A 12,293-nucleotide genomic window follows, 5' to 3' on the forward strand; every position below is an offset into this window, starting at 1 on the left:
TGGTCCAGATTGGCTTATTGCTGCATTTTGTTTTGTAATATTTTAAAGATGAACTTGTAGCATCTTAAAGGTGAACTGCTAAGCTGGCCTTTCATTTCAGTCCAAGGTTACTAACGCATTCTGGGTAGATTTCAAAGCTTTCCTTTATTTCCGCCATTATTCTGACTTCTGGAGTAGATTTAGTGGCTCTAACATTAATGTTCTCTGCAGCAATTCAGCTGCCTAATGTGTCATCCACTAAATCTTGAGGAAAATTAACCCTTTATGTTCACTACTGTTCACCTAACAAGCAATCTCTGGCAATGCAGCAACATCCCCTACAGTTTTCACAGGTTATAAATAAAGGGAGTGAATGATGAAGCATTCAAATAAAGTGGTTAATGAATATGAAATATATTATATGCACAGGCCTCCTCTCTTTCTTTCTGTCTTTTGTAGACACAGAGAGAGAGACACACTTACTGAAGAAAATTCTCTACTAGCTTATAATTTTATAGAATAATATAACTATAATACTAAAAACAAAGTACTAAATCAATGACCTATTATGGAACACCAATTACCAACAAGCAAACCAGTTACCAATTTCACTACCAGTTGTTAGGGGGCTTATTCCTTCACCCACTCACTTCCCTGGTCCTTCTCGCATGAACAGAGAGCCACAATACCCGAAGTCCAAAGGTGCAAACAATTTGATATTTATTGGGGTGAACTTCCAGCAAGCATGATTCCAGTTTCCTTCCTTAGTGTCCCCCTTCCCAGCTATGAGACTACAGAACCTTAACTGTGTCCCTGTTCCCATTCCCCCCCACCTTAGCAAAACATGATTCCAATTTCCCCACCCACACACTTCCTGATTGACTGTAGACTATATAGTAAAACTTGAGTTCTGCTTAGCTATACCTTAACCAATCATTTTACTGAAATTTAACTAACCAATCCTAACATAGTGTAACATGATTATTTAACCAATTATATCCCACCGCCTTAATTAGTTTACACCCAGCAAAATTAATTATACAGCAGACAGAAACAATCACAGAACCAGACAGAAATTATACAGACAAACAATGGGAAATGGGGACTACAATGATAGAACAATACAGAAATGAGGATTTCACATCTCAGCTGTGGATAAATGAGTGCTTGCCAGACCGGATGCTATCAAACTAAGTTTCCTTTTACATTTTCTAGGCACTTCTCTTTCTCTGGAGGTGATAGGCGTTATCAGGACAGGAGTGTATTTCTAACAGCCGAATAGCACCTTATTTCAATGTGACTTGTTTGGAATGTAAAGATGTGACCGTTTGCTTCCCAGCTTATGGCTGTCTCTGCTGCTTAGCCAAAGGCCTTAGCCTAAGAACAGGGCCTCAGACTGTCACAGTAAGAGAAGGCCCTTACACTGGCAGACAGTGATTTTGATTTTTTCTTTTATACCTCTATAACTTGCTAAGTGATAAGAATACACCTAAGTTCTTAGGAGGCTAGGCCTTTACAGACAGGCCTGAATATCTATATCCTAACACCAGTTATAATACCAAATGCCAGTTAGAATACCAATTTCCAATTACAATACTTATTACAATACCAGTTACCAAGGCAATTATGAGTTACAGTGCAATCACTAATTATATTATTTTGTATTATAAGTTTAAATTTTTAAAACCTAATTTTAAAATCAAATTGAAAACTGAAACATTTTGGTTTTATCAGAACTCTTTGATTAACCCCAAATTATTTGTTTTTGTTAATTTTGTTTTACAGAAAATGTTGACTTTATTTTCCAATTTGGAACTTAACTTTCTTTTTTTAAATGTCAGAATTTCCCACAGAACAGAAATTTAGAGTTTTGATCCGCTCAAATTTGTAGTAAGCAGGAAACTGGTTGGCTTGGTATATTAGCAACAGGATATAGGTTCAATCCGGATCAAATTGATAGTGAAAGCTGTAATAAAAAGACTTTTTGATGACTTATGTAAAATGAATTAATGCTCTCAGGTCAGTTTCTAGTGGGTACGTGTCCATGTCACACTGCTGTCTCAGCAAAGGGCAGGAGCTGAATTGGCCATGGTGATCTAACTATGGTACCTTCTTAACCAAGAGGTGGTTTAGATTGAGGCTGAGGCATTTTTAGCAAGCTACAGTGTTTAGGAAGCTGCTGCTGTACCTGTTTTGTGGATAAGTGTTGAGTCTCCAGCATGTTTGCATACCATAATGAGAAAGTATATTCTAAATACATGGATAAGACTTTTACCAGCACAAAGTTCCCTGTACTACAATGTATCTGAAAGCTCTCCACTCTGCCTACTTTTATTTTGCTGGTTCAGTATAGTTCTGTTTTATTTTATGCCTTTTAATCTTTTCTCTTTTCATAGCACTAGACTTCTAACAGCCTCTAAAGGGCTCTTGATTTGTTGTTGGTTTTACTCTCTTTCTGTCAGTAAAAAATGTGTGGGAAGCTTAGAGAGATTTGTGCTCAATTTTTAGAGCAGAGGTTTGTCCAAGCATACACATTTTTGTGTGCTCATCTTTGTATACCCTTCTTGAGTGTTCCCTGTTACCACTCTTACTAATTTTGGGACTAGTATAGGCAAAGAGAGGAGGGTATATGTGGTCTTTGTGTTCCTCCATCTCCTGAGCAAATATGGGTATTTGCTTACATTCCTGGTAAGGCAACTTTGCCTTTTGTAATGGCTCAGCTTACAGGGAGACTTTGGCAGGAACCTGCGCATATGCATACCTCCTACAGATGAGCTTAAGTCACAAAGTTCAGGATCAAACTTTCCTAAAGTTCTGGGGTGTTTGAATCTGGGCATTCAGTTTAGATCCATTTCTTCTCCTAACAAAATACATGCAGTTTTCTCACCAAACAGAGGTTTGTTTTCAGCCACAAACTCTGTGGGTTGCTGCTGCTGCTGCTGAACAGTTGGAGTGCTCTTTGGAGTACTTTTTGTAATGTTGTTCTTGGAAGCCATACACAGTTGGCTGTGAGAATGAATGAACTGAAGTGTTTGTTACAGGAAAGGAGCACGGTGAAGAACAGCTGTAATAAGGTGACAGGTGAGGGGAGAGGTTATGCTAAGCTTCGCAGTTGTTCTGTTCTTCTCCCCTGTAAGTCTGTGTTCTTTCCCTCCTTGTCGTTGGCAGTGCTCCATGGACAAGTTTACCGTTTCTGCACTCCTGAGGGCACTTGGCTGCTGAAGGAGAATTCCACCCTGCCATGGAAGAACATTTCTGAATGTGAGGCATCAGATGGGGTAAGGGGAAGAGGTTTTGCCTATAAAAAACTGTAATAAGTCAACACTTAAATATTATTCCTACTGAAATCAGCCTTTTCAACCTGATCTCTCTAACTGGCCCCAGTGAGCATTCGTATTTTTTTAAAGAGACGTTATTAAGGGCACAAAAAGCAAATGATACCAATGCATAGGAAAGTTAAGAAGTATGGTAAGAGGCCACCTTGGCTTAACCAGGAGACCTTCAGTGACCTGAAACTAAAAAGAGAGTCATTCAAAAAATGGAAACTAGGTCCAAGGATGAATATAAAAAAAAACAACACAAGCATGTAGGGACAATATTAGAAAGACCAAGGCAAAAAAATAGATTAAACTAGCTAGGGATATAAAGAGTAAGAAGAAAACATTTTACAAATACATGAGAAGCAAGAGGAAGACCAAGGACAGGGTAGGCCCATTATTTAATAAGGAAAGAAAGAGAACAGAAAACATAGCAATGGCCAAATGCCTTTGTTTTCACTAAAAAAGTTAGCAATGATTGGATGACAAATATAGCAACATCAGGGAGGTGGTGGAATCTCCTTCCTTATAAGTTTTTAAGGTCAGGCTTGACAAAGCCCTGGCTGGGATGATTTAGTTGGGGATTGGTCCTGCTTTGAGCAGGGGGTTGGACTAGATGACCTCCTGAGGTCCCTTCCAACCCTGATATTCTATGATTCTATGATTATGATCAGTGTAAATGGGGTAGGATCTGAGGCTAAAATAGGAAGTGAACAAGTGAAGAATTACTTAGATAAGTTAGATGTCTTCAAGCTGGCAGGGCCTGATGAAATACATGCTAGACTACTTAAGGAACTGGCTGAAGAGATCTCTGAGCCATTAGCTGTTATCTTTGAGAACTTGTGGAGGATGGGAGAGATCCCAGGGGACTAGAAAAGGGCAAATCTAGTATCTGTCTATTGAAAAAAGGGAATAAGGACAACCCAGGGAATTATAAACTGGTCAGTTTAACTTTGGTACCCAGAATGGTAATGGAGCAAATAATCAATCTGTTAAGCACCTAGAAGAAAATAAAGAAATAACAATCAGCATGGATTTCTCAAGAACAAATCATGTCAAATCAACCTAATATCCTTCTCTGACAGGGTATCAAGCCTTGTGAATAGGAGGGAAGCAGTAGATGTGATATATCTCAACTTTAGTAAGCCTTTGATACTGTCTCACATGACCATCTTGTAAACAAACTAGAGAATCCTAGCTTAGATGAACCACTATAAGGTTGGTGAACAACTAGCTGGAAAACTGTACTCAGAGAGTAGTTATCAGTGAGCCACAATCGAGGTAGAAGAGCATATTGAGTGGTTCTTGCAGGGATCTGTCTTAGGTCTCCTTCTATTCAACATCTTCATAAATGATTTGGATAACAGCATAGATAGAGAGTGCTCTTATAAAGTTGGCAGATGGTACCAAGCTGGAAGGGGTTCCAAGCACTTTGGAGGACAGGATTAGAATTCAGAATGACCCTGGCAAACTGGAGAAAATGTCTGAATTAAACAGGATGAAATTCAATAAGGACAAGTGCAAAGTATTACACTTAGGAAGGAATAATCAGTTTTACAAATACAAAATGGGAAATGACTGTCTAGAAAGGAGTACTGCACAAAAGGAGTTGGGAGTTATAGTGGCTCACAAACTAAATATGAGTCAACAATGTAATACTGTTGCAAAAAAAACATGCATCATTCTGGGATGTATTAGCAGGAATATTGTAAGCAAGACCTGAGAAGTAATTCTTCCACCTTTATTCGGCACTGATAAGGCTTCCACTGGAGTATTGTGTCCAGTTCTGGGTGCCACATGTCAGGAAAGATGTGGACAAATTGGAGAAAGTCCAGAAGAGAGCAACAAAAATGAGTAAAGGTCTAGAAAACATGACCTACGAGGAAAGATTGAAAAAACTGGATTTGTTTAGTCTGGAGAAGGGAAGACTGAGGGGGGACATAACACTCTTCAAGCATGTAAAAGGTTGTTATAGAGAGGAAAGTGATAAATTTTTCTCCTTAGCCACTGAGGACAGGACAAGAAGTAATGGGCTTAAATTGAGATTTAGGATTGACATTAGGAAAAACTTCTTCTGTAAAGTTAGTTAACAAATTGCCTAGGGAGGTTGTGGAATCTCCATGGTTTTTAAGAACAAATTAGACAAACAACTGTCTGGGATGGTCTGATAATACTTGTTCCTGCCTCAATGCAGGGGACTGGACTCGATGAACTATTGAGGTCCCTTCCAGTCCTACATTTCTATGATTTATGCTCTCTGTCTACTTTAGCTGAACTTGGTCAGCAAAGTTAGACTGGTCAATTTCACTTCCTGGCTGTAATGCACTAGACCTTGGGAGAAGTTAAGAGCTCTCAACATGCTATAGGACTAGCCCTTTGCCTCTGACCTATTTATTGAGTGCACAGTCCCTGTTTCAAGGAGCTCCGTGCTCTAGTATAGACATGGACAAACGATTCAGATATAGGAGATGCCCAAAACTGTCAGGGGTTCCTGTTCTCCTAGAATTCCCTGTTCTGCAATGCCACAACCCTTCATAGGGAGCAGGAAGATTGCAAATTGGAAAGGGCTGTGAAAGGGAAGAAGAGAAATTCAACACATCTGAAGGAAAGTTTAGGAAATGTAAGCAATCCCCTAACTTGCAGCCCCACCCCTTGTCCCACTCCTTCAAAGCTCTGTGGCATCAAGAGAGCTTTAGCCTAACACAGACTGCATGCCTGGTCATTTTTTATTCCACTTGCAGTTTAAGGCTTCTTCCTTAACTATATGTTGAGAGCTGCTAAGCAGACAAATGCCTTTTGGCAGCACTTGGCCATTTGATACATATCTCATTTCCATAAAATACAGTGCTTCAGGGGGCAATTATGTTAAACCCTAAATACACTGTGTCACCTCCTGATATGGAAATTGCTTGCCATGTTTCTTTCTATTTTCCACTTTAGCAGATGCAGAACTCCTAATTGCTTGCTTTTCAGATATGTTTATGCATTTGTATTAATGTAGATGGAATATATGGGCTAAAGGTGTTAACCCAGTCAATGTCCAACATTAAACTGTGTTTAAAGAAGGTGTGGGTTTGGTTTGCAGAGACCTCAGTCTGCTTAATACCCTGGCAAACACATAATTAAAAATCATTTTTACCTCTTATTGGAAATAAAGAGAAGGAGGAAAAGCAATTAAGGCATTTGAAATGTAACGTATTAAGTAAGACTTTTATTTTAACGACATCCCTTGTTCCCTTTCTCTGTAGCTGGAGTGTTTAGAAGGAAAAACCCTCTTGTTTGACACTCTTAGAGGGTATCAGAGATTGTAATAACAGTCCTTCTGGGGAAAAGAGAAGAAGTTAGTTGAGATGGGCTGGAGCTGCTGCTGCTGCTGTTGTTGGGAATCCTTAAGAAAGGGATAGATAACAAGACAGAAAATACCATAGTGTCTCTGTATAAATCCATGGTACGCCCATATCTTGAATACTATGTGCAGATGTGGTCACCCCATCTCAAAAAAAGATATAATGGAACTGGAAAAGGTTCAGAAAAGGGCAACAAAAATGATTAGGGGTATGGAACAGCTTCCATATGAGGAGAGCTTAAAAAGACTGGGACTTTTCAGCTTGGAAAGGAGGCAACTAAGGGGATATGATGGAGGGCTATAAAATCATGACTGGTGTGGAGAAAGTAAATAAGGAAGTGTTATTTACTCCTTCTCATAACACACAAACTAGTGGTTACCAAATGCAATTAATAGGCAGCAGATTTAAACAAACAAAAAGAAGTATTTCTTCACACAATGCACGGTCAACCTGTGGAACTTCTTGGCAGAGAATGTTGCGAAGGCCAAGACTGCAACAGGGTTCAAAAAAGAACTAGATACAAGTTCATGGAGGATAGGTCAACCTGTGACTTTTAGCCAGGATGGGCAGGGATGGTGTCCCTAGCCTCAGTTTTGCCAGAAGCTGGGAATGGGTGACAAGGGGTGGATTATTTGATGATTACCTGTTCTGTTCATTCCCTCTGAAGCATCTGGCATTGGCCAATACTGGGCTAGATGGACCTTTGGTCTGACCCAATATGGCCTTTCTTATGGTCTTATGTTAAAGTCCGATCCTATTTCATATCAGATGGTGTTTGGGACTCAGCTGGAGCTGGTAAGGGTGGCAGTGTCATCTGAGTCTTTCTCTGAAACCCAGTCTGGTCAGGATATCTCTCAGGATCAGGAGGATGAAGGCATGGGGTCCCAGGAGGTGGTGATGGTGATGGTGAAGCTCACTCCAGTAGCTCATTTTTCTTCCCAAAGTCTCTTTCTTAAGGACCCCACCAAGGGAATGGTGGGTGAAATAGCCTATCCCCTCATTATTTTGTCCACGAGTTAGGCATAGTTTCTGAAACATGAGTTTTGGTTCAGATTTTTGGTTCCATGCTTTTCTTGTTTACCAGGTATGATCTTAACACAATCCTGAGTTATATTAGTATGCTTTTTTTGTTTGGACTAATTCAATCCTTCTGTCTCCCTTTGATACCTTTTCCCATCAGTACGTGGTGTTATAGGTTATTGTGACATCTTATGAACTTTTATGTACTTTTTACAGTTGAGCTCACAATTAGGTTAAATTTTTAGGCCCAATTATCACAACATGTATCCAACCACAGGGGGTTTAGTTTGAGTAAAAATCACTGTCATGTTGTGGGCATCCCCCAAACACAAACCCGCTAGGAATGTCTGAGGGAGGCTCTGCACAAAGATCACAAGGAAATACTGTTTTGCCATCACCCTAAAGTTTGTTTTAATGTAACATCCTCCAAGATGAGAGAGAAGGCATCATGTCCTTTAAACATTAAACATCAGTTTGGGCTGCGTTGATGTTTCAAACTGTTGAGTCTCAGAAGTTGTGCCAGGCTGTGACCCTGACAGTCTCTCCTCCTGGACTAAGCAGTCTTCAAATCCTTCCTTTTAAAACACTATTATTCCACAAAACCTGTCAGTGATGGCCTCTGCACTCAGTCTGAATCCTCACATGCTGTGCTGTGTGCCTGTGAATGGTTTTACCTATTTCTGAAGCTGGGAGAGTGTCGTCTTTGGTATAGCACAGTGCACATTGCTCAGTAATTGTAGTGTCATCAATCCAAAGTGGAAAAATAAAATGGATGAGTCTTGGAAATAGATTTGTGATTAGAGGTGAGCCAGAATCAGAATGCAGGATCTAAATCCTGCCCCACAACCCAAACATCATGATTCAGGCCTATCTCTTATCTATTGTATGTTCTACAAAAATCTTTTCTCCCCAAGATATGTACCAAAATTTTCAAACTTGGATATGAAAGGAGCCACTAAATATGGCATTAAGGAATATAGCTTTAGGCATCCCCGGTTGAAAATGCTGGCTTCAGAAATTTTATCTGCTGTTGCAGAACTGATGTGTTGATGTGTGTGTCTGTATGGCAATCTAGATAGGAAGGACAGTGTTCCTTGCATTTGGAATTCACTCCTTTCTCCACTCCCTTCAGCCTTGTTCTGCAATAGCCCCATTTTATTGACTTTCTGGACTTGCTTCAAAGCCCTTGTATTTGAATGGGAAGTTGGGGTGGGATTTTTGTTTTTGAGGAATGTGAAAAGTGGAAGATTCTGATTTGTAATGTGGGCCTCTGAGCACCTAATAAAGGGGTGGAAAAATAGTAGGTTTCATCAAAGTAGGGTTGGCGGGAAGGTGATGGGGAGATGGGAGGAGAGAAACAGGTCCAATGAGTGCTGTCTTTTCTTTCCTTCTATGCTGTCAGGACGCACCAGAGGAACAACTCCTCTACGTGTCGGTCATCTACACCATTGGATATGCTCTTTCATTCTCTGCCCTGGTAATAGCGACTGCCATCCTTCTTGGATTCAGGTAATCCTGGTGCAGTTCAAAGCAGAGTGGAAGCAGCCATGCTGTTCTCCCAGTCTAAATAGCATCAGACTTTGAAACATTCAGCTTCTCCCGTCTACCATCTCCCCGTTCTACTCCTTTTATCATCTCACCCTTCCCTGCTCCCTTCTTACACCTTATCTCTCCCAAACATATTTAGCTTCTAAACTACTAGGAGCGCTAGTTGAAATATTTTTGACAAAATGAAAATTTGTCAAACTATGCCGTTTCAGTGAAGCTGAAATGCTTTGTGGAGGTGTATTGGTTTGACAAAATTTTCATTGGAAGGCAGGGAGAGGACAGACTGACTCTGTCATACGCTAGGGTGGTGAGGGCATTGGCATAGGAGGTAGGAAACCCATGTTCAAGTCCTTGTTCTGCTTGATTCAGAGAAGAGTTTCTCATCCCAGATCAAAATGAGATCAGAATCAGGGACTCGAACCTGCCAGATCAGCCTCCCCACATGAACACCTCAAGGTTTTGATCTGAAGATAGATACTTTAAAGCAATTCCATTTTTGCCAAAATATTTGAAAGATTTTTGTTCTACTGTGGAACAACCCCCCCCCCCAAAAAACAAACAAACAAACAAACACTGCTAACAATGCTATGAACAGAATTGCCATCCTCCAGTCAGCTCTCTCTATTAGTTCCTTCTAGGTATGACTCCATCAAATTCTGTGGAAGGGCATAGAAATTAACAGAGTCTGGCGACTGAGAAGCCATTGAAAGGACCCTGGAACATACGTTAGATTGCTTAGGTTTGATCAAAAAATGCTGGCAGCCTGATCTAGATCATACATCTCTGCATAAATGCACCATACATGCCTGCTGCAATTTAATTGATTCTAGCCTGGTTTGTCTGAATTTTGGGGATTCTGAGCACAGCAGGTGCAAATAGGGGGGCATTCAGAATGACATCTAGAAAGTGCAGGAAATGCAGAGATGTGATCCTGGTCTATTGTATTCTATCTTTTTCCAGCTGAGAAACATGGGACCAGTGACTACTCTTTGCATGCCAAAGAAGGCTTACAATGACTACCGCTGAGTTGAAATTTGTGGGAAACCCAGAAAGACAAGATCTGCCTCCGTCAATGCCATGGGAGTATTATGATGATTCACATGTTTAGGCATTAGTACAGATTAGGGATTCAGAGTCACTGCTCTCTGGCTACCACTAAATTACCCCTGCCAGAGATGACTTCTCCCCAGAATTCATAAAAATACTCCTGAGGAGCAATTTATTTTGCTGTGGAAATGGCGCAGATTGAGACAAAATGGCAGGTGTTTTCAAAAACTTCCTGGAGGAAGATGTCCAAAACTCCCAACCACAGTTCAAATCCCTGCAGCTGAGCACCGTGTTCGGCTGTCAATCCAAGAACAAATAACTTTAGTATCAAAAAAACAGTTAAGGTGTTAAGTGACAAATGTATTTGCCTTTTGCCTAATTTATAAAACCTGAGCACTGTAACATAAGAAAATGAAAAATTGAATAGCATCAATGTTAGAGGTTTCACAAAAACATTAAAAAGGAGCCATTTTAAAGTCCTTTAATTTCAAAAAATGTTCGACTTGTTCATAATTATCAGGACAAATTCTAGTTGTCAGAAGGACTTAACCCTAAACATTTGGAAGCATGATTTTTCTTTTTCCTTGTAGTTAACATCTGCATTGTAGTTGGACTCTGACTGCAGCCTCTGCTTCTAATTATCCATAGCAACCTTGCATGCTTGCAGAGCTGGGAGTAGAAACCTAGTTCCAAAACAGATTCTCCACCTTGAGCTAAAGGAACATCTCTGTTAGCTATAGAATATCCTTTATATTAATTCTAAGGTGCAACCAGCCAACAGAGGGCAACATGCTCATAAACAAGTAGTGCCCAGTCCTGCTCCTACTGAAGTCAGTGGTAGAAACCTTCTGTATTCAACAGTTGAAACAGGATAGTCCCCATACCTCCCATTGAAATCAATGGGAGCGATATTGGGCACCTAAACTACCCACGGTGGAGATAATCAGTAACTGTATTTACTTACAAACTATTTTCTGGTGTATGAATTTTCAGGCAGATTTAAGAATATGGAAAGTTTGCAGCGGTAGCAACAAGCTAGTTTTGAGATAGATGGTGACCAAAGTTAAACATGGTTAAATTGTGAAATGACCTGTAACTCAAAAGTGGCTTAATGAATCTTCTTCAGACTTCGCAGAAATATTCTTCTTTGCCTTCTGAATAAATCTAGAAAATTTCAGGCCAAATCTATTTCCTAAGCCAACGTTGCAGGGCTGAAAAGTTAGGACTTTAAAATATAGGTACAACTGTTTCTCTGTAATATGCTCAGTATATTTTTTTCAGAAATAAAAAATAATCACTTGCAGCAGAGCGTAGTTTAATATGAATTTTCCAAGTGGCACTGCCTACTTTCTTGATCCTAGCTGTGAGAATGTGTCTTTGTTTAAATGGAAAAACAAATTAATAGATTTTCCCCCATCTCTCCCCTCCGCAGCACGTGTGCTTCTGCTTACATGTGGAGTTTGTCACAAGCTGAGGGAGGAAATATTAGTGGGAGAACTTTGGTAAAATATTGACAGCACTTCATTGCTGAGTTTCAGTCACACAACTCCCGTTTCCTTTGCCCGCCCAAAACACATTTTGACAGGTAGCAATTTTGTTGTCTGTGCAGCTGGCTATTGAAATTCACGAAGATGATGATCTTTCGTCATTGTTTTTTATCATCATCACAAAGGTGAAAATCATGTTTCTTTTAGACTCATGGAAGATGTTTGCGATCCTCTCAGGATGCTGTTGATGAATGTAGTCCTCTCTTGTTGTTGTCTAAGTGATAATTAATATGTATGATAATTTCCCTTCACGGCGACTGATACTTTAACATAGTCTGCTGCTGTGCTGCACACCAGCACATGAACCCTTCCAAAGTATTCCTGTTGCACTCTTGTTTTCTTTGCTGAAGGATCACTTAAATAGTTTAGACGGAGCATTATGTAAAAAGTCCAGTCCTTTAGATCCCTCAGCTGTGATCACTGTAATTAAGGTTGTAAATCATGTTTCATTATAACTCCCTATTTTTCACACACTCCAATTATTTTTC

At 40.0% G+C, this 12,293-nt stretch overlaps 1 protein-coding gene across 1 annotated transcript in view; it reads left to right on the forward strand.

The window, feature by feature from the left end:
- The window catches only part of GLP1R (glucagon like peptide 1 receptor), an 82,551-nt gene that overhangs the window by 45,218 nt on the left and 25,040 nt on the right, over positions 1-12,293 (forward strand). The window contains exons 5-7 of the mRNA XM_077812185.1: positions 3,148-3,257; positions 9,066-9,172; positions 11,691-11,746. Of these exons, the coding sequence (XP_077668311.1) occupies positions 3,148-3,257; positions 9,066-9,172; positions 11,691-11,746 (273 nt within the window). The remainder of the gene's footprint in view (positions 1-3,147; positions 3,258-9,065; positions 9,173-11,690; positions 11,747-12,293) is intronic.

Source organism: Eretmochelys imbricata, chromosome 3, assembly GCF_965152235.1.
Source record: "Eretmochelys imbricata isolate rEreImb1 chromosome 3, rEreImb1.hap1, whole genome shotgun sequence".
NCBI classification, from domain to species: Eukaryota; Metazoa; Chordata; order Testudines; family Cheloniidae; genus Eretmochelys; species Eretmochelys imbricata.